Raw genomic sequence first — 21,751 nt, 5'->3', positions numbered from 1 at the left:
CTGTGGAAAAAATGAAAATAGCATATATCTACCTCTCAAATGGGGAAAAAAAAACTACAGTTGAGTCTAACAAACGTTCTGTTCATTACATTGCGCACACACACATACCTCACTGAGGATTTGTGGTTAGTGCCTTGGCATTCTAAATTTAAAGAAGGTATGGCAGCCTCCCTGGTGGCTCAGACAGTAAAGAAACCTCCTGCAATGAGGAGACTCAGGTTCGATCCCTGGTTTGGGAGGATCCCCTGGAGAAGGAAATGGCAATTCACTCCAGTATTCTTGCCTGGGAAATCCCATGGACAGAAGAGCCTGGAGAGCTACAGGTCATGGGATTGCAGAGTTGAACATGGCTGAGCAACTAACACTTTCTTTCTTATGGCAGCCTCCAGTGATTTGGCAAAGAGCTCTTTTGGAAGAAATTGAACTTAATGTTAGGAAAATATCCTCATAATAATTTTTGTGGGTGTGTATTTGTTTTTTTCCCCAGCTATTCAGCAGGAGAAAGAGTGTGCTGAAATGTAAAATGGGGACCTCCTTGCAAGAGCAAATTCCAGCATTGCTTGAGTGTTTTGCTTTTGGCAAATCTTTGTAGAGATTTTAGGTATCTTCTGATGTCTTTTCACCCATAGCCCCTGGCTAAGAGGTCAGGGGTAGCCAAAGTCCACGCATCTTAAAACTTCCATTGGTGCATAAATTCCAGCAGGCAGATGCTGTCAATAATCTCACAATTGATGATCTTTATGTGTAGTCTTTGAACTCCCATAGGATAAGCTGCTTTTCACTTTCTACAATGATTCCCTCTATCGCTTCATAATCCTTAGGTTCCATGGTTTCGCACCTTCTCACAATTTTTTTTTTTTCATTTCTAATGAAGCAGTAAAATAATAAATACGACCAATAGGTTTAGCACGAGCTCCTGTGGTTCATTTCTGGTGGTCTTCTAAGGAATGAAAGTACACAAGGCTACTTTTCAGCCGAATAAAATGAGTGCAGGAAAGCTATTTTAGCAGATTTGGCACACGGGAGAGGCCGCTTCTGTCCAGAGCACGTGGGTCCTGATTGGGGGATTGTGTGGCTGAACCACATCCACTCCATTTTGTCAGTTCCATCTTAATTTGCACAGTCCTAGGTTCCCCTCTTTTCACATGATTGAGCTTTAGCCTAATTTACAAGAAGTGAGTCCAAGCCAGATGAGTACCCTATCAACTTTTGCCTTTGCTTTCATCTGATATGAAACCTGCAAAGTGGTTTCTGCTGACATAGATAGTTAATGGTCATGAGACCCCTGGAGGGAGGAACCCCGATTCCAGTTGGTACACATGTGCTTCTCTCTTGGTAGTCAGATTCTACTTTTAGCTTTGGCCCCTTTAAATTCTCTTGTACCCTTTTTGGCAGTCAGTGTGCAGTGCAGCTGTGAATGTCTCTGGATTATCTGTCGACTCTGTCTTTGTGCCTTATGTTAGTTACCCACAGTGAACTTCATAATTGCACTTTATGGCATCGCTCACTTCGTTCTTTTGGTGTCAAATTCCTTCTCAGTTTGCAGGATATTATTCAATATGTGTGCCCTCCTACATGGATACTAAGTGCTCTTCCTGGAAGTTGGAATCATAGAGATAGAGAGCCTTGGAAGAAGAGGTCATGTATACTAGCCCCTTTGTCTCAGAAATGAAGAAATGAAAACAAAGGGTCTGATTTGATCTTCTAAGGCGTGTAAGGGCTAGAATTTTAGGGGGACTCTTCTTGCTTTTTGGAAAGTGCTTTTCAGCTGAAGTCAGGGGACATGAAAGGCTGGGGTTGGTTGGAGAGAGGCAAGAGGCTCTTGCTAACACCCGCTTTGCTAAGCACATCACATCTTTCATTGGGCATCAGCTCAGATATCTAATACTTGTGAATGAGCTGCAGCACAGAACTTCTGGTCTGGTTCTTGTCCTGAACAGAATTCACTGTTTTATGAACCAAGTATTTTTGGTGTTTGTGGTGAGCACAGGTGCTATGAACCGAATTGGCTCCCCTCCAAAAAATTAATATGTTGAAGCCCTAACCTCAAGTGTGACTGGATCTGGAGATAGGTATTTAGGTAATTAATTGAGATGGGAGCAGGGGCATACTTGGATAGGACTGTGGCCATACAGAAGAGGAAGAGATACCAGATCTTTCCCCTACATGTGAGGACCCAACAAGAAGATGACCACTAGCAAGACAGAAAGAGAGCTTTCACCAGAAACTGACAGTACTAGATCTTCATTCTCAGATTTCCATCCTCCAGAACTGTGAGAAAATGAACTTCTGTTGTTTATGCCACCTAGTCTACAGTATTTTGTTATGGCAAGCCTAGCTGACTAATATAATCAACAAAACAAATAAATAGATGAGTCCGGATGGCTGCCCTAAAATGATACATTTATCACTTGAAATTTATAAGAACCAATCACCTATAATCCTACCAATTAGCCATGTTAGCATTTAAGTGCCTAAGCATCCGGACTGTGGTCTATTAATATTCATATATTTTCTGACTAAAGGGTATTATGCTGTTGCTTTTTGCAACCTTGAGTATTACCTTACCACTCCCTTCTAAGAGATGACATTCTGAAATAATCACTGGGTTTACAGGAAGTGAAAACTATGGTCTCTGCAATAGCATAAACGTTCCTAAGCAAAACTTTTGCTGAAATATCAATGAGGTGACACAATCACAGGGCTTAGAGTTGTTCAGTTGCTAAGTCAAATCTGATTCTTTTTGACCCCACGGTCTATAGCATGGTAGGCTCCTTTGTCCTCTACTATCTCCTAGATTTTGCTCAAATTCATGTCCAATGAGTCGGTGACGCTAACTAACCATCTCCATCCTTTGCGACTTCCTTCTCCTTTTGCCTTCTCTCCTTCCCAGCTCAGGGTCTTTACCCATGACTTGGCTCTTCGGATCAGGTGGCCAAAGTATTGGGTCTTCAGCTTCAGCACCAGTCCTTCTAATGAACATTCAGTGTTGATTCCCTTTAGGAATGACTGGCTTAATCTTACAGTCCAAAGGACTCTCAAGTGTTTTCTCCAGCAGCACAGTTCAAAAGCATCAATTCTTTGGTGCTCAGCCTTCTTTATAGTCCAAATCTAACATCTGTACATGACTACTGGAGAAAGCATAGTTTTGACAAGACTGACCTTTGTTGACAAAGTGACATCTCTGCTTTTTAATGTGCTGTATAGGTTTGTGAAAGCTTTTCTTCCAAGGAGCAAGCATCTTTTAATTTCATGGCTGCAGTCACTGTTCACAATGATTTTGGAGCCCAAGAAAATAAAGTCTCTCACGGTTTTCATTGTTTTCCCATCTATTTGCCACAGTGATGGGACCAGATGCCACAATCTTAGATTTTTGAATGTTGAGTTTTAAGCCAGCTTTTCCAGTCTCTTCTTTCACCTTCACCAAGAGGCTCTTTACTTCTTTGTCACTTTCTGCCATTAGAGTAGTGTCATATGCATATCTGTTTTTATTGTTATTTTTCCTGGCAATCTTGATTCCAGTTTGTGATTCATCTAGCCTGGCATTTCACATGATGTATTCTGCATAGAAATTAGAAAATCATGGTGACACTATACAGCCTTGACTTACTCTTTTCCAACTTTGAACCAGTCCATTGTTCCATGTCCAGTTCTAACTGTTGCTTCTTGAACCTGTATACAGATTTCTCAGGAGGCAGTTAAGGTGGTCTGGTCTTGCCATCACTTTAAGAATTTTCCACACTTTATTGTGATCCACACATTCAAAGGCTTTAGTGTAGTCAATGATGCAGAAATAGAAGCTTTTTTTTTTTATTCCCTTGCTTTTTCTGTCTTCTTGATGGCTCAGATGGTAAAGAATTTGTCTGCAGTGTGGGAGATTTAGGTTTGATCCCTCAGTTGGGAAGATTCCCTGGAGAAGGAAATGGCAACCTACTCCAGTATTCTTGCCTGGAAACTCCCGTGGATAGAGGAGCCTGGTGGCTACAGTCTATAGAGGCAGAAAGAGTTACAGATGACTGAACGACTAACACTTTCACTTTTTCTATTATCGGATAGATGTTGGCAATTTGATCTCTGGTTCGTCTGCCTTTTCTAAATCCAGGTGATACACCTGGAAATTCTCAGTTCATGGCTGGTGCCATCCCCAGGACCCCAGGGATACTTTGGGCTGCTCAGTCATTGGCCCTAGAATTTGGCCCGACCTACCTATGGGCTGACACCAGCTTCAGGATACCCCGAGGCCAAGGCTCCTCCCATCAGCAAGTGAATACTGCACCTAGTGTTTCTAGGCCTACAGCTACACACTTCAGATCTCCTTGGGATCATTGGAGTACAGATTTATATTAAATGAGTCCCCTTATCAGGGTTATTATTCATTATGTTTGTGGAATATTAGAAAATCATTTTTTATTAATTTATTTCACTGCAGCAGTTCTTCGTTGCAGCATGCACAATCTAGTTCCCCAACCCAGGATTGAAATTGGGACCCCTCCTTGGGAGTGCAGAGTCTCAGCCACTGGAAAACCAGGGAAACCCTCTAGAAAAATCTTAAGAAAGAATTAGAAAAAGTGATATGGTTCCCAAGGATTATCAGGAAAAACTTCCACCAAATCACCTGCAATTAAATTTCTCTGGATGGGACCTTGACATGGTCTTATACAACCAGGATACAGTTTTGGAAGTGAAAAGCTCACTGAAGAGCCATCAAGTTTCAAAACAGAACTGTGGACCCATAAGAAAAATAGTGTTTATCTTTCAATAACAAATAAATTAATTAAAAAATTAGTGTTTTCCAAAATGACATAATTTCTGTTGTGTTCATTGTTTGCTGCTTCAGTATCTCAATGTCTGGCCATATGATATACAAATGTTTTTCAGAACTTTTCTCGCATGCTAGTCAGAAAGATATATTATGTATGAATTCCTGTGAATGAACTAGGATGATTTTTATTGTGTTAGGTGTATTTTACATTTAGTGAATCCAATAATCAAATACAGGCATTAATAAACGAGTGTTACAACTGCACCATACGGGCCATGAAGCAGAAATGCAAGGGTGAGTGACACACATGACCTCTAGGAAGGAGGGAGGGAAAATGGGGTTCAATGTTAAAGACCTGGATGGGAAATGAGAATATGTTGTTTTTCACTTTAGAGGGTGATTGAGGAACGCAGACACCTAAAGTGTAAACATGATCTAACAGTGTTAGCTTGAAAATACAAATTACAGCAAGGACTTTACAGCTTAAATAACAAACTATCAATTCCCACCTTAGGAAAATAGTATTAAGTTGACAAGCATACCCATTTCAACTTTTTTCAACATTGTCTGTATTACAGAATTCATTGTAAAACATAAGCGTAAACTGAAATATGTTGCAGAAATAGCTGAATTTAAAAGTTCAAGAAATAATTCCTGTTTCAGCCTTTCTGGTGATCTCTAGGGTCATTATCAGTTTTCTAAACATTTTATTTGCTTCTTTTATTCTGTAAGTGTCTAAGAAATAGGGTACAGTAATCCAGAATATTTTATGTGGGAAATGACAAAAAAGTAAAGTGAAGAAACTGATAAGAAAAGTCAAAGTTACCACATACCCCATATTCAGAATTATTTAAGATACATAAGTGAGAAACAAAAAATAGTACAAAAATATCAGTTTACTTCTCCAGGTCTCTGAATTATGAAGTTAGTATTCCATACTCCATTATTGGTATGTTCAGACTTACCAAATTCTAATTTTTTACCTACTATTTCTTACCACATTCCAAAGAAAAGTTTTGTGACCCACAATTATGTATCACAGGATAACAAGAGTGCCCAATGAGAGTAGCTCAAGCACCAGTGTCCAGTGGAACAGCCAATGAGGGTCCTACAGCCTGTGAGCCACAGGCATTGTCCCAAAATGTGTGGGGAGGTGACCTGGGATAAACCTGTGTGTGCTTCCTTGAGGTTTGTTTTCAAACATGGTTATTTGATGATATGAATCCACAGCTGAAAGAGGAACATGTCTTTTGACCTTTGCATTAAGTTAAGAGAAAATGGTGAGCAGTAAAAAAAAACAAAAAACAAAAAACTGAGATGACCTTGTCTTTGCAGTGTTTCAATATTAATATTAATATTAATGGTATTGTTAATATAATCTAATTTCCTCTGTGTTTTCCTCTTAGCCCATTGGTGTTCTGTGTTTCTGTAAGTTATTATTTAACTCAGAGGCAGATGGTGATTTTCTCGTTACTTTTAATAGATTTATAACCTCCCATTTCTATGGAGAAACAACATGTTCTGTCATTTCAACTTTGGGAATTTATTATGAAATTCATATATATTATATATTATCAAATTCATTATTAGAACTCAATTTTTGGTTAACTGTGTCAAGTTTTCTATTTGTATTCTTAAATTGTTTGAAAATTCTCCTTTGGATTAGGATGTATAAACTTGTAAGGAATCACTCTCAGCCAAACAATGAGACAAACACAAAAATATACAAAAAATATAACTTTTCTCGAGCCCATCCAGAAAGTATAAAACCCTTTTGTAGAGACCAAATACATACAGGATTTCACCCTCAGTGGAAGCCTGTGAGCTAAAGAGAAAGAATGAGCCAGAACAGGACACTCCTGCTAAGTCGCTTCAGTCGTGTCTGACTCTGTGCGACCCCAGAGACGGCAGCCCACCAGGCTCCCCTGTCCCTGGGATTCTCCAGGCAAGAACACTGGAGTGGGTTGCCATTGCCTTCTCCTAGAGGGTAGGACACTAGAGGGAGCTTCACTGAATAGTGCAGACATAAAGGGGACAATGCCTGAGCAAGGAGGGGGCAGAAAGTTCTGGTATTTCCAGCCCCGTTTGGAAGCAGTCTGGTAGCTCATCATACCTCAAGTGCTTACCTTGGGAAAAGGAGAGCCAGGACTGAGGGCCAATGAGCCCGTTATTAGTATCATTACACATTACTGTAACTGAGCAGGACACTATGTAGAATTCGAGGAGACTCCCTCCCCATATGTCTTCCACCTGCCTCTTGTTTGCAGAAAATGTTTAGCATGCTATATCTAGTTTAGCATGCTATATCTTCTCTGAATTCCAAAGAGTAAAACTGAATCAGAGAAGCAAGAAAATACAGAGACAAAGGAAAACAGTCAAGCAAGACAAAATAATAATAGTTTGGCCATTACACGAAATCAAGGACCTCAGTTTCTCCTGAAGGGCTATAGATAATATTCTGAGCCATATACTTTGAGCTGTTTGCAGATACTGAAACCCACATCAGGTGAAAGAAGTTAACTCTATGCTGACCACAAGCATTGGGATCATAGACCCCAAACTAGCTGGAACTATTAGGTTGATGATGCTCACTCCCATTATACTTCATCACCAACCAATCAGAAGAATATGTGTGTGCTGGTCACACACCCTGTTACCCTCTCCCTCACTCTGTTTTAAAAAACCCTTCCCTGAAGGCCACTAGAGAGTTCAGATCTTTTGAGTATTAGCTGCCCATGCTCCTTGCTTGATGCTTGCCATAAGCAGTGTACTTTCCTTCGCCACAACCTGGTGTCAGTAGATTGGCTTTACTCTGTGCTGGATAGTGGGTCCAAGTTTGGTTTGGTAACAATTTTAGTAACCCAGATTAGACAGTAACACTGACTGTGCATCTCGTCCTTGGCACATCAACATCTGTTCAATGACAAGCACTTTGGGCTTTCTCACAGACAAAGATGTTGAAGCAGCTGCTGGACAGTATCCAAGAGCAGCCTAGATCTAGTTTCCACCTTCTGTTGGATGGGACCCATTCCAGATAGAGCTGGCTGCAAGCTCTAGTGTATCCAAAACCTAACACTGGTTCACTGGTGAGTGGGGCTGTGTCCTGGCACAGCTGGCTGAGGAGTCCAAGGTATCTCAGAGCTGGTGCTGACCTGCTGGTGGGTGGGACTGAGGCCCAGGCTGTCCTAGGGCTACTAGCAGCTCCATGGTGGGCAGAGCTGGGTCCTGGGGCTCTGGCTGCAGGACCCTGGGTGTCCCAGGTCTAGTGCCTGTGCTCTCATGTGTGGGACAGATTCTAGGCACTCTGGTGGACAGGCTTGTGTCCAGTGGCACCTGTGGGCTCAGGGCATCATAAGGCACGCTGGATGCTGGTGGATGGGCCTGTGTCTCTGCCTGGCCAGTTACTTGACCTGAGACATCCAATCCTGGTGCCCATGGGCTTGTGGTCAGGAGCAAGGCTTGGTCCTGAGACTTATAGGCCAGGGGGAAGATGTCAAAATGATACTTGCCAGCACCAGTGTCCATGTGGCAGAAAAAGCTTTCTAAAATTGCGTCCACCAGTATCTATGTCCCCAGAGTGAGCTCCAGATTTCTCCTACCTCTCCAAGAGACACTCCAAGATCAGTAGGTGGGTCTGACCTAGGCTCCTTTCAAATTACTGCTTCTCTCCTGTCTCTATTTTATTGATTTCTTCTCTGATCTTTATTATTTCCTTCCTTCTGCTGACCTTGGGCTTGGCTTGTTCTTTTTCTAATTCCTTTAGATGGTAGGTTAGGTTCTTTATTGGAGATGTTCCTTGGTTTTTGAGGTAGACCTGCGTGGCTATAAGCTTTCCTCTTAGAACTGCTTTTGCTGCATCCCATAGGTTTTGGAAACATGTGTGTTTGTTTTCATTTGTCTCCAGGTATTTTCTAACTTCTTCTTTGATTTCTTCACTGATGCACTGTTTTTTTTTTTCCCATCATATTCTTTTGTCTCCATGTGTTTGTGGTTTTTGCATTTTCTTTATGTAATTATTTTCTAATTTCATACAGTGTGGTTAGAGAAAATGCTTGGTACAATTACTGCTCTTTTAAGTTTGTTGAGTCTTGGGTTTTTTGTGGCATAGCATGGGGTCTATCCTGGACAATGTTCCACGTGTACTTGAAAAGAATGTATATTCTGCTATTTTGGATGGAATATTCTATAAATATTTATTCCATCCAACTGGACTAACATGTCATTGAAGGCCACTGCTGTCTCCTTATTGATTTTCTATCTAAATTATCTGTCTATTGCTGTAAGTGTGGTGTTAAACTTCCCTAACATTACTGTATTCTTATAAATATCTTCCAAGAAATTTTAAACAGCAGAAGATACACAGCTGGATGAAGAATTGTTGATTTAGAATATAGATGAAAGAAATTATATAGACTACCTCATAGAAAGACACATGAAGTAAAAGATTAAATAGATGGCAAGAGACTTAAGAAATGGACTTAATACTAAGGAGGTATTAAGTACATCTTGTAGGCATGCCAAAAGTGGTAACCGGGCTAAATTTTAGAATAATAATATTCACAGAGAAACAGTTGATACTTTCCAGAATTTAGGGAGGCTATGTTTCCATAGATTCAGGAAGCACACCTGGACACATCGTTGTAAAGCTACAGATAAAGTTAGCATATAGATCATACTAGCAAACAAAAAGACACATTGTCTACAGAGCCATGCCAAAGACTATGACAGTAAATCTCCTTTCATAAACAAATGGAAGCAGAAAGCAAGTAGTGAGAGTAAGCAAACACACAGATAGTGTTGCATTCCTAGCCTAAGTATCATGATAAGGCTTTGATAGACTCAAAGATGGACCACTCAGAACACCACAACAAGGACAGACTTACTGCTGTTCCTTAGTCATAAGCCACTTCAGGTGTACCTCAGCTGCACAGAGCTGCATTGAACTTCTCAAGTCAGCCCAATTCTAAGGACTGATCAAGGAGGTGGTATAAAGTTCTGACTCTGCTGGGCCAGTATGAAGTGATTTTAATGGCTCATTTTACCTTCAGATTCAGTATGGGATCAGAAAATAATTTTGGAGAGTCAGCATTAGATATGCGCTTCTTCCTCTGCCCACACCTGTCTTCATCCCATCCCTTTCTCGGGCAATGAGAGTGCATAAATGTCCTGCACACGAAAGACCACATCATTCTTAGAACTTAATTTGTAAAAAAAAAATTGGAGACAACATGAAAAATCATGATATTTACAACAATAGACACTATTGTTAGGGAAATTACATTAAGTCTTGTTTAGGCTTCAGAGACAAAGCAGAACAGGCCTCTGACCTTGCTTCTGACCTACCAGGACACTGCCCTGACTACTGCTGTGGGTGTCAGCCACACCTGCTGTGAGTGTGGAAGAGAATCTATTATCTATTGTGTAATAGATAGATAAGAAGAGGATCTTGGAATTTATGTCCCTGGAGGAGGTCTGGCCAACCACTCCCTGGATTTAGCAACATTCCAAGATTTGTAGAACAAAGCAAACAGTACTGGAAAATATTTGCAAAATACCAGAGCTGTAGTTTTGCTCACATATTGATCATGATTTGATTTAGGTCATACCTGAATGGTCTAGTGGTTTTCCCTACTTTCTTCAATTTCAGTCTGAATTTGGCAATAAGGAGTTCATGATCTGAGCCACAGTCAGCTCCCAATACATAATAAAATTAATGTATTGCTTTTGCTGACTATATAGAGCTTCTCCATCTTTACCATCTTTCTAAATTCCATATATATGGGTTAGTATACTGTATTGGTGTTTTTCTTTCTGCCCTCACTCTGTATAATCGGCTCCAGTTTCATCCACCTCATTAGAACTGATTCAAATGCATTCTTTTTAATGGCTGAGTAATATTTCATTGTGTATATGTACTACAGCTTTCTTATCCATTCGTCTGCTGATGGACATCTAGGTTGCTTCCATGTCCTGGCTGTTATAAACAGTGCTTCAATGAACATTGGGATACACGTGTCTCTTTCAATTCTGGTTTCCTCAGTGTGTATGCCCAGCAGTGGGATTGCTGGGTCGTATGACAGTTCTATTTCCAGTTTTTTAAGGAATCTCCACACTGTTCTCCGTAGTGGCTGTACTAGTTTGCATTCCCAACAGTGTAAGAGGGTTCCCTTTTCTCCACACCCTCTCCAGCATTTATTGCTTGTAGACTTTTGGGTAGCAGCCATTCTGACTGGCATGAAATGAGGAACTCAATTCTTTTTCTTTATCTCATGAGGTTCTGCCAGTTTAAAGAAAGTCTTCTGTTTTTTCTGTCCTGTAGAGCCCTGTCCCTTTCCTGAAGTGCTCAGGAAAAGTTTGATTTCGTGGATTATCAGGATTTTATCTCAATGTCTGGCTGAGAGTGGTGTACTTTACGGGCTCTTATATTCTATACAATAGGAAGCAATTACAACTGTAGGTGTAAAGAATACTTTCTAACAATTGAGAATGACAGACTATCTTCTCCCTCACAGAGGGAAGATGAAATAAAATACTAAAATGAAATTACTGAACATTCACAGAATTGTGAAAAGGACTGTGGTGGGGCCACCGTGTTTCTCATAAGTGGTCACTAGTGTTCTCTTAATAAGATGGAAGAGGCAGGAGATATGCCCACAAGTAGTTCAAAATGCGTATCTCCTATGGGTTGATTTTGTGCCTCTAAAATTAATGTATCTATGCCATAAACACTCATATGTGATCATATTTGGAGATAGAAAATTTACCAAGTAATCAAGTTAAAATATGTTCATTAGAGTAGGTCTTAATCCAAATGAGTTATATCCATATGAAAAGGGAAGAGCCTCTTGATGAAAGTGAACGAGGAGAGTGAAAAAGTTGGCTTAAAGCTCAACATTCAGGAAACTAAGATCATGGCATCCAGTTCCATCACTTCATGGCATATAGATGGGGAAACAGTGGCTGACTTTATTTTCTTGGGCTCCAAAATCACTGAAGATGGTGACTGCAGCCATGAAATTAAAAGACGCTTGCTCGTTGGAAGGAAAGTTATGACCAACCTAGACAGCATATCAAAAAGAAGAGACATTACTTTGCTAACAAATGTCTGTCTAGTCAAGGCTACAGTTTTTCCATTAGTCATGCATGGATGTGAGAGCTGGACTATAAAGAAAGCTGAGCGCTGAAGAATTGATGATTTTGAACTGCGGTGTTGGAGAAGACTCTTGAGAGTCCCTTGGACTGCAAGGAGATCCAGTCCATCCTAAAGGAGATCAGTCCTGGGTGTTCATTGGAGGGACTGATGTTGAAGCTGAAACTCCAGTACTTTGGCCACCTGATGCGGAGAGCTGACTCATTTGAAAAGACCCTGATGCTGGGAAAGATTGAGGGCAGGAGGAGAAGGGGATGACAGAGGATGAGATGGTTGGATGGCCTCACCAACACAATGGATATGGGTTTGGGTGGACTCTGGGAGTTGGTGACAGACAGGGAGGCCTGGCGTGCTGTGGTTCATAGGATTGCAAAGAGTCGGAAACGACTGAGCAACTGAAATGAACTGAACTGAACAAGGGAAAATCAGACATAGATACATACATATAGAGAAGAAAATGTGGGGAGGTATAGGGAGATTTCAGCTATTTACAAGCCAAGGAAAATGGCCAGGAATGGAGGCCCCTTATGCATTCACACCTTGCATAAGATCCAACTCAGATGAAACCTTGATTTGGACTTAGAGCCTCCACAAGTATGAGACAATAAATGAATGTGTTTAATTGACCCAATCACTAGCATTTTGTACAGGAGATCTAGAATACTTGAAAGTGTTCAAAGTATTAGTCGCTCAGTCGTGTCTGACTCTTTGTGACTCCATGGACTGTAACCTGCCTCGCTCTTCTGTCCATGGAATTTTCCAGGCAAGAACACTGGAGTGGGATTCCATTTCCTCCTCCAGGGGATCTTCCGGACCCAGGGATTGGACCTGAGTCTCCTGCATTGCAAGTGGATTCTTTACTATTTGGCCATTTTCTAATACTTATATAATATTTAAATGATCTTAATTAGTTTTATAAAATGAACAATAAAATAAATAATCATACTTCTTACACTACTGTCACCAGACCCAAACACCCCAGGAAGACCATTATTGGTTTAGTTAGGATAACCTCGCTGTAGGGTGGCTCTGTGACTGTGGCTACCAGTTTGAGTCCCTCCTTGGCTGACATGGAGTCAACATGAACTTTTTAGCTTCTCTGATGAATGCCCTCGTCATCCCTAGGATGTTAAGCTGAAAACCATGAAGGTTTTCCACTTCAAAAACAAGAGATTAAGGGCTGAAAAAGAACGACATTAGATCATCTGAATGAGTTAGGGTAGAAACTTCTGATTCTAGGGAGTGTGAAATGAGTTTTTTTTCCCTGATTTTTTTGTTGCACTTAACTTCTATGCTGTGTTGGGGTCCTCTTTATAAGTGAATCCAGAAACAATGGTAATGTTGAAAAGGTTTCTGAATGGGGTATGCCTATCCTATCAACACCATCATCCGTGAGTTGAGACTTGCAAATTGTTAACTCAGCCATGAAGCCATTTCCCTTATTTTGCCTTTACAGTGAACTACAACATTGCAAGGTGACAGCCCACTAGGCTCTTTTATTTCCTCAATCATCAACTGAAGTGAACAATTACTAGCGTTACTCCCCCTTCCATTCTTCAACATCAAACTGCTTTTCCCTTCTCTGTGCTACATTTCTTGTGTATCAGAGACCTTTGAGGTCCCAGTTATCTCTTTACAACCCAATTGTTTTGTATTTTTAATGTTTTTTTATGACTAATATGTTCATTTAATTTCTGAATTTACAAATGTGAAAGAAACACAGCTCATTAAAATAATGGATTCTGTTTCTTAAAATTACTTCCTACATACTATATGTATTATATTTAGGTCTTTAGTCCATTTTAAGTTTATTTTTGTATATGCTGTTAGAGAATGTTCTAATTTTACTTTATTGCATGTAGCTATCCAGTTATGCCAGCACCACTTATGGAAGAGATTGTCTTCTCTCCACTGTATATTCTTGTCTTTTTTATTACAGATTAATTGACCATAAGCACATAGGTTTATTTCTGGGCTCTCTCTTCGGTTCCATATGTCTGTTTTTGTGCCAATACTATACTGATTGGATTAATGTAGTTTTCTGATATAGTTCAAAGTCAGGGAACCTGATTCCTCCAGTTCTGATCTTCTTCCTTAAGATGGTTTTGGCAATTCAGGGTCTTACATTTGCTACACAAAATTTAAAATTGTCTGTGGTAGTTTTGTGGGAAATGCCCTGGTATGTTCATAGCAATTGCATTGAGTATGTGGATTGCCTTGGGTAGCATGTTTATTTTAACAATATCAATTTTTCCAATCCATAAACAAGGTAAACCTTTCCCTCTTTTTGTATTATCTTCACTTTCTTTGATGAGGGTCTTATTTTTTCTAAGTACACGTCTTTCACCACCTTAGGTACGTTTATTTCTAGGTGGTTTATTTCTCTCTTTTTTTATTCGCTTTCTCTCATCCTAGTGGCTTCTCAGCAATAAGAGTAATAATTTTTTGAGAAATAACCACTATAAATAATCAATTCCAGTATGTGTGGTATTTGGGGGGCCTAAATAATGTTTAAGAAAAGAATTTATAATTTGCAAAATGTTAAATATTTTTAGTGTGTATGTGTAAGTATTCCTATTTCTGTTTGTGTTCTGTATTTGGAGAATGGGATTTTGTCATTCTCTTCATACTGATCATTGCTTTTGATAAATTTTGGAGATAATAGCTGTTCATTTAATTCCTATTATTTTCAGGAGCACTCTGCTGAGGAAGCAAGGACATTTTGCACATGCCACTGTAGATCAGACTGGGTTCGAGTAAAATGTACACGAAGTGACCTGAGTCACACTGATGCCTGAAAGAGCTTGAGGAATGCAGGTCTGTCATACTCTTTCAGGAAACTCTAATTGATTATTTCATTTTTCAACTTAGGTGAATTTCACTGGGTTTGGCTGAAAGTGAAAGTGAAGTCGCTCAGTCATGTCCGACTCTTTGTGACCACATGGACACCAGGCTCCACAGTCCATGGATTTTTCTAGGCAAGAGTACTGGAGTGGGTTGCCCTTTCCTTCGCCATGGAATCTTCCCGACCCAGGGATCGAACCCAGGTCTCCCGCACTGTAGACAGACATTTTACCGTCAGACCACCAGGGGAGTTGGGCTGACTCGGGGGGGTGGGGGGTGAAACGTGGGGGAGGGGCGCATCAGGAGTTGGGAAGTGGGACGTCCAGTGTCACGTGACATGGGCTGCCATAGTAACACGTCTCCCTGCCTTGCATCCAATCAGATATGGACAGTGTCTGTGACGTCAGGGAAAGCAGGGCCTATAAATCCAGCCAACGGCCTTCAACCTCCCCCTCACTGGTGTTCTGGGCTGAGCTACGGGGAGGGGTGGCGCTGTCGTGTCCCAACCATCCTCGGAAACTGAACCCTCTGAAACGGAGATGGCGAAAGCGGAGACCTCCAAATCAGAGCCGTATGATGCAGAACCAAAACAGGCAAAGCAGAAGACAGCTAATAGCCGCCATCGCCGTAGCCGGCACTGCCGTAAGGACAATTTCTCAAGTTTTGCTACCTATTTCCCCGGGGTGCCTGAGGCAAATACATAAAGGCCTGAGTCTTTCCCACGACTCCGTGAACATCCTGGATTCGTTTGTGAAAGATATGTTTGAGCGGATTGCCGAAGAGGCTGGGTGCCTGGCCCGCTACAATAAGCGCCGCACCATCTCGCACCAAGACATCGAGACAGCTGTGCGTCTTCTGTTGCCTGGGGAGCTCCGCAAGCATGCCATAACAGAGGCCACCAAGTCGCTCATCAGATACCACACCTGCAGATGAACTGCCTCAGGACTGTCTGACCATCGCAAACCAGACTTAAGGGTTCTCCCCTTAGGCCTTACATTTAATCTTTAAAACATTTCTACCTCAACGAAAACATTAAAAACCTCCTGAACTTTGCTTCAATATGTGTCGGTTGTGTCATTTGTTCGATGGAAACCCCTGTACTTTTCGCAACGCGTCACTTTCCTAAATGGTTATTTCTATTCGTGGTTTCTCCGTAAGTTTAGGGATCTTTATGGTCAAAATTCTCTCCCTACAAGTTTCATTGGCCTTTTCCATTTTCATTTTCCCATCTATATTTAGGTATCATCCAGAGATTTTTATATGGGGTATGCTATGCTATGCTATGCTAAGTCACTTCAGTCGTGTCTGACTCTGTGTGACCCCCATAGACGGCAGCCCACCAGGCTCCCCCATCCCTGGGATTCTCCAGGCAAGAACGCTGGAGTGGGTTGCCATTTTCTTCTCCAATACATGAAAGTGAAAAGCGAAAGTGAAGTCGCTCAGTCATGTCCGACTCTTTGTGACCACATGGACACCAGGCTCCGCCGCCCATGGGATTTTCTAGGCAAGCGTACTGGAGTGGGTTGCCCTTTCCTTCGCCACGGAATCTTCCCGACCCAGGGATCGAACCCAGGTCTCCCGCACTGTAGACAGACACTTTACCGTCAGAGCCACCAGGGGAGTTGGGCTGACTGGGGGGGAGGGGGGGTGAAACGTGGGGGAGGGGCGCATCAGGAGTTGGGAAGTGGGACGTCCAGTGTCACGTGACATGGGCTGCCATAGTAACACGCCTCCCTGCCTTGCATCCAGTCAGATATGGACAGTGTCTGTGACGTCAGGGAAAGCAGGGCCTATAAATCCAGCCAACGGCCTTCAACCTCCCCCTCACTGGTGTTCTGGGCTGAGCTACGGGGAGGGGTGGCTCTGTCGTGTCCCAACCATCCTCCGAAACTGAACCCTCTGAAACGGAGATGGCGAAAGCAGAGACCTCCAAACCAGAGCCGTATGATGCAGAACCAAAACAGGCAAAGCAGAAGACAGCTAATGGCCGCCGTCGCCGTCGCCGGCACTGCCGTAAGGACAATTTCTCAAGTTTTGCTACCTATTTCCCTAGGGTGCTGAGGCAAATGCATAAAGGCCTGAGTCTTTCCCACGACTCCGTGAACATCCTGGATTCGTTTGTGAAAGTTATGTTTGAGCGGATTGCCGAAGAGGCTGGGCGCCTGGCCCGCTACAACAAGCGCCGCACCATCACGCACGAAGACATCGAGGCAGCTGTGCGTCTTCTGTTGCCTGTGGAGCTCCGCAAGTATGCCTTTCTAATCCCAAAGAAAGGCAATATCAAAGAATGCTCAAACTAGCGCACAATTGCACTCATCTCACACACTAGCAAAGTAATGCTCAAAATTCTGCAATCCAGGCTTCAAAAGTACATGGACCTTGAACTTCCAGATATTCAAGTTGGATTTAGAAAAGGCAGAGGAATCAGAGATCTAATTGCCAACATCTGTTTGATCATCGAAAAAGCAAGACAGTTCCAGAAAAGCATCGATTTCTGCTTTATCAACTATGCCAAAGCCTTTGACTGTGTGGATCACAAGAAACTGTGGAAAATTCTGAAAGAGATGGGAATACCAGACCACCTGATCTGCCTCTTGAGAAATCTGTATGCAGGTCAGGAAGCAACAGTTAGAACTGGACATGGAACAACAGACTGGTTCGAAATTGGGAAAGGAGTACTTCAAGGCTGTATATTGTCACCCTGCTTATTTAACTTATATGCAGAGTACATCATGAGAAACGCTGGTGTGGATGAAGCACAAGCTGGAAACAAGATTGCTAGGAGAAATATCAATAACCTCAGATACGCAGATAACACCCTCATGGCAGAAAGCAAAGAGGAACTAAAGAGCCTCTGGATGAAAGTGACAGAGAAGAGTGAAAAAGTTGGTTTAAAACTCAAAATTCAGAAAACGAAGATCATGGCATCTATCCCATCATTTCACAGCAAGTAGATGGGGAAACAGTGGGGACAGTGAGGGAGTTTTCTTGGTGGGAGGGGTGTGGATCCAAAATCACTGCAGATGGTGACTACAACCATAAAATTAAAGACAATTGTTCCTTGGAAGAAAAGCTATGACCAAGCTGGACAGCATATTAAAAAGCAGAGACATTACTTTGCCAACAAAGGTCTGTCTAGTCAAAGCTATGGTCTTTCCAGTAATCATGTATGGATGTGAGAGTTGGACTATCAAGAAGGCTGAGCAACCCCAGTGACTGCAGCACTCCAGCCCCTCCTGTCCATCACCTACTCCAGGAGCTTACTCAAACTCATGGCCATTGAGTCAGTGAAGCCATCCAACCATCTCATCCTCTGTTGTTCCCTTCGCTTCCCACCTTCAATCTTCCCCAGCATCAGGGTCTTTTCAAATGACTCAGTTCTTCACATCAGGTGGCCAAAGTATTGGAATTTCAGCTTCAGCATCTGTCCTTCCAATGAATGTTCAGGTCTGATTTCCATTAGGATGGACTGGTTGGATCTCCTCGCTGTAGAAGGGACTCTCAAGAGTCTTCTCTAACGCCACAGTTCAAAAGCATCAGTTTTTTTCGGCGCTCAGCTTTCTTTTAAAGTGTGACTCTCACATCCATACGTGACTACTGGAAGTACCATAGCCTTGACTAGACGGACGTTTGTTGGCAAAGTAATGTCTCTGCTTTATAATATGCTGTCTAGATTGGTCATAACTTTCCTTCCAAGGAGTAAGCATCTTTTAAATTCATGGCTGCAGTCACCATCTGCAGTGATTTTGGAGCCCCCCAAAATAAAGTCTGCCACTGTTCCCACTTTTTCTCCATCTATTTGCCATGAAGTGATGGGACCGGATGCCATGATCTTCATTTTTTGAATGTTGAGTCTCAATCCAACCTTTTAACTCTTTCTCTTTCACTTTCATCAAGAGGCTCTTTAGTTTCTCTTCATTTTCTGCCATAAGGGTGGTGTCATCTACCTATCTGAGGTTTTTGGTATTTATCCCAGCAGTCTTGATTCCAGCCTGTGCTTCTTCCAGTCCAGCGTTTCTCATGATGTACTCTGCATATAAGTTAAATAAACAGGGTGACAATACACAGCCTTGAGGTACTCCTTTCCCTATTTGGAACCAGTCTGTTGTTCATGTCCATTTCTATCTGTTGCTTCTTGACCTGCATACAGGTTTCTCAGGAGGCGGGCAAGGGGTTCTGGTATTTCCATCTCTTGAAGAATTCTCCACAGTCTGCTGTGATCCACATAGTCAAAGACTTTGGCATAGTCAATAAAGCAGAAGTAGATTTTTTTCTGGACCTCTCTTACTTTTTTGATGATCCGACAGATGTTGGCAATATGATCTGTTGTTCCTCTGCCTTTTCTAAATCTACCTTGGTAATGCATTCCTGACTCATAAGAAGAAAAACTGATGTTTTGAAGCAGCAACTATTAGCAACATAGACATTAAGGTGTTTTCTGAAGTCACTCTTTTCAAATGGTTCACATTTGTTTCTCAGAGAAGGCACCTGGATCTGCACAGAGTTTCCACTTCTGAATTTTTTTCCCAGTGGATATTCAATTTCTAATTGCTGCAACAGTAAGGTATGCACTGGATTTCATGGTTGATTTTAATGTAGCTTGCATAATAAGCTCCTTTTCCTCTTCAAAATCCTTAATTTTCAACATTACAGAATAATAATAAGAAATGAATTTCTTGAGGGGGCTTATTGCCTAAATTCTTTTTCTATTGATCTCAAAGAGAGGTCTGGAGGTGATACTGGCCCCATTCATATTTGCTATAGTCCATTAACTCTCTCTGGAATCAAATCTTGCCCCCATTTTACTCTTCAGGAGGTGGTGCTCTGTCTGAGGTATAATAATTTGTTTTTGATCTCTGTGAAGAATGCTGCTGCTGCTGCTTAGTCGCTTCAGTCGTGTCCAACTCTGTGTGACCCCACCTGGCTCCCGCGTCCCTGGGATTCTCCAGGCAAGAACACTTGCTGTGAAGAATGAGCACTGAAATTTTTGAATTTTGTAGTTTATATCACTTTAATCTCATTGTTTGCATAACAGAGATATCCTCCACACGTGTCATCATCCTAGTCAAAAGGGTTACTTACAGCTTATTTTAAATATTCAAATGAAATATTTCACAATAGGATGTAATAAGCTTCAAAGAAAATCATAATAAATTGTAAAGGACTGAAATTCCACAGATTGTTCTCTCTCAACAGATGTCATAAGCTAGAAACTTGTTTATCAAGGAAACTAATAGAAAATTAGCAACACCATTAAAATTCATCACTCCATATATAGGAAATTTACACAAATGAAATTAAAAGAAAAATCTTCCTGGACCACAAAGAAAAGGGAATGGACAAGAAAAGCCGTGAACTTCAACATGAAGCTGGCCATTCAAACATTTTGAGGTAAAAGGAGATACTGTAGGTTTTATTGCTGATAATTATCCTCTACATTACTGTAAGGGCCCAAAGACATGACCCGCTCTGGATTCATGTCCTTAAATCTCCATAGCTAAATATAAATAAAGAACCAAAAAGAACTGGCCAAGTACCACAGTTCTTTCCCCCTAATCTCCAGCCTGATTTTCATAGAAAGGGTATTATCTCTTGAGCTCTGGTCATTCAACCACACTTTGAGTCAACAGCTGTGACTCACAGGCTGGCTGTACCAGTGGAGATAGATGTTTGAAATGCCTTCCCTGGACACCCCTAATGGACACAAAATTGCAGGTCATGAAAGTTATTGTTTTAAAGATCAAAAGATTCTCTGTTAGAAGATAACTAATTAGATACATCTGTATGAAATTTTTTTTCTTTTTAATTATTTTATTGAAGGATAATTGCCTTCCAAAATTTTGTTGCTTTCTGTCAAACCCCAACATGAATCAGCCATAGGTATACACATATCCTCTCCCTTTTGAACCCCAGTCCCACCTCCTTCCCCATCCCACCCCTCTAGGTTGATTGTTTGAGTTTCCTGAGCCATACAGTAAATTCCCATTGCCTATGATAGTGGAAACAGTGGCTGACTTTATTTTTCTGCACTCCAAAATCACTGCAGAAGGTGACTGCAGCCATGAAATTAAAAGACACTTGCTCCTTGGGAGGAAATTTATGACCAATCTAGACAGCATATTAAAAAGCAGAGACATTACTTTGCTAACAAAGTTTCATCTAGTCAAGGCTATGGTTTTTCCATTGGTCATGAATGGATGTGAGAGTTGGACTATGAAGAAAGCTGAGTGCCAAAGAATTGATGCTTTTGAACTGCGCTGTTGGAGAAGACTCTTGAGACTCCCTTGGACTGCAAGGAGATCCAACCAGTCCATTCTAAAGGACATCAGTCCTGGGTGTTCTTTGGAAGGAATGATGCTAAAGCTGAAACTCCAGTACTTTGGCCACCTCATGCGAAGAGTTGACTCATTGGAAAAGACTCGGATGCAGGGAGGGATTGGGGGCAGGAGGAGAAGGGGACGACAGAGGATGAGATGGCTGGATGGCATCACCGACTTGATGGACGTGAGTCTGAGTGAACTCCGGGAGTTGGTGATGGACAGGGAGGCCTGGCGTGCTGCGATTCATGGGGTCGCAAATAGTCGGACATGACTGAGCGACTGAACTGAACTGAACTGAATGTTACATTAGGCTTCCCTGGTGGATCAGAAGGTATAGAATCTGTCTGCAGTGCAGGAGGCACGGGTTCAATCTCTGAGTCAAGAAGATCCCCTGGAATAGAAATGGCAATTCACTCCAGTATTCTTGCCTGGAGAAGCCAATGGGGAGAAAAGCCTCAGGAGCTACAGTTCATGGGGTTACAAACAGTCAGACATGACTGAATGATGAACATAATGTTACATTAAATAATTGGTACCCTATTGTTTACTTTGTGGCAAAAATTACTAGAAGCATGTATTTACCAAACCTATTAATTTTCACCATTGTTTGTCTCAAATAGAAACTCCCCATGACCTACTTACCTTTGAGGGAAGAAGGCTTTTTTTTTTAGTATT

The 21,751-nt window shown here is 41.6% G+C and overlaps 2 protein-coding genes across 2 annotated transcripts; both read left to right on the top strand.

Annotated features, from left to right (window-relative positions):
• Positions 1–15,210: 15,210 nt before the first annotated feature.
• Positions 15,211–15,761, top strand: LOC129639686 (late histone H2B.L4-like). The gene has a single exon (XM_055564871.1). The coding sequence runs from the start codon at positions 15,330–15,332 to the stop codon at positions 15,687–15,689; it is 360 nt and encodes a 119-aa protein (XP_055420846.1). The 5' UTR covers positions 15,211–15,329; the 3' UTR covers positions 15,690–15,761.
• A 905-nt stretch (positions 15,762–16,666) lies between these two features.
• LOC129640046 (histone H2B type F-M-like) lies at positions 16,667–19,588 on the top strand. The gene is made up of 2 exons (XM_055565301.1): positions 16,667–17,004; positions 19,570–19,588. The coding sequence occupies exons 1-2, from the start codon at positions 16,667–16,669 to the stop codon at positions 19,586–19,588; spliced, it is 357 nt and encodes a 118-aa protein (XP_055421276.1).
• The last annotated feature ends 2,163 nt before the right edge of the window (positions 19,589–21,751 follow it).

The sequence above is a fragment of the Bubalus kerabau genome, chromosome X (assembly GCF_029407905.1).
Source record: "Bubalus kerabau isolate K-KA32 ecotype Philippines breed swamp buffalo chromosome X, PCC_UOA_SB_1v2, whole genome shotgun sequence".
NCBI lineage: Eukaryota > Metazoa > Chordata > Mammalia > Artiodactyla > Bovidae > Bubalus > Bubalus kerabau.
Note: the sequence above shows the minus strand (reverse complement) of the source record. Positions and strands in the feature narration are given on the sequence as shown.

Excerpts from the sequence above, each read along its gene's own strand:
- LOC129640046 (XM_055565301.1), top strand. The coding sequence starts at position 16,667 with ATGGCGAAAGCAGAGACCTCCAAACCAGAGCCGTATGATGCAGAACCA.
- LOC129639686 (XM_055564871.1), top strand. The coding sequence starts at position 15,330 with ATGATGCAGAACCAAAACAGGCAAAGCAGAAGACAGCTAATAGCCGCC.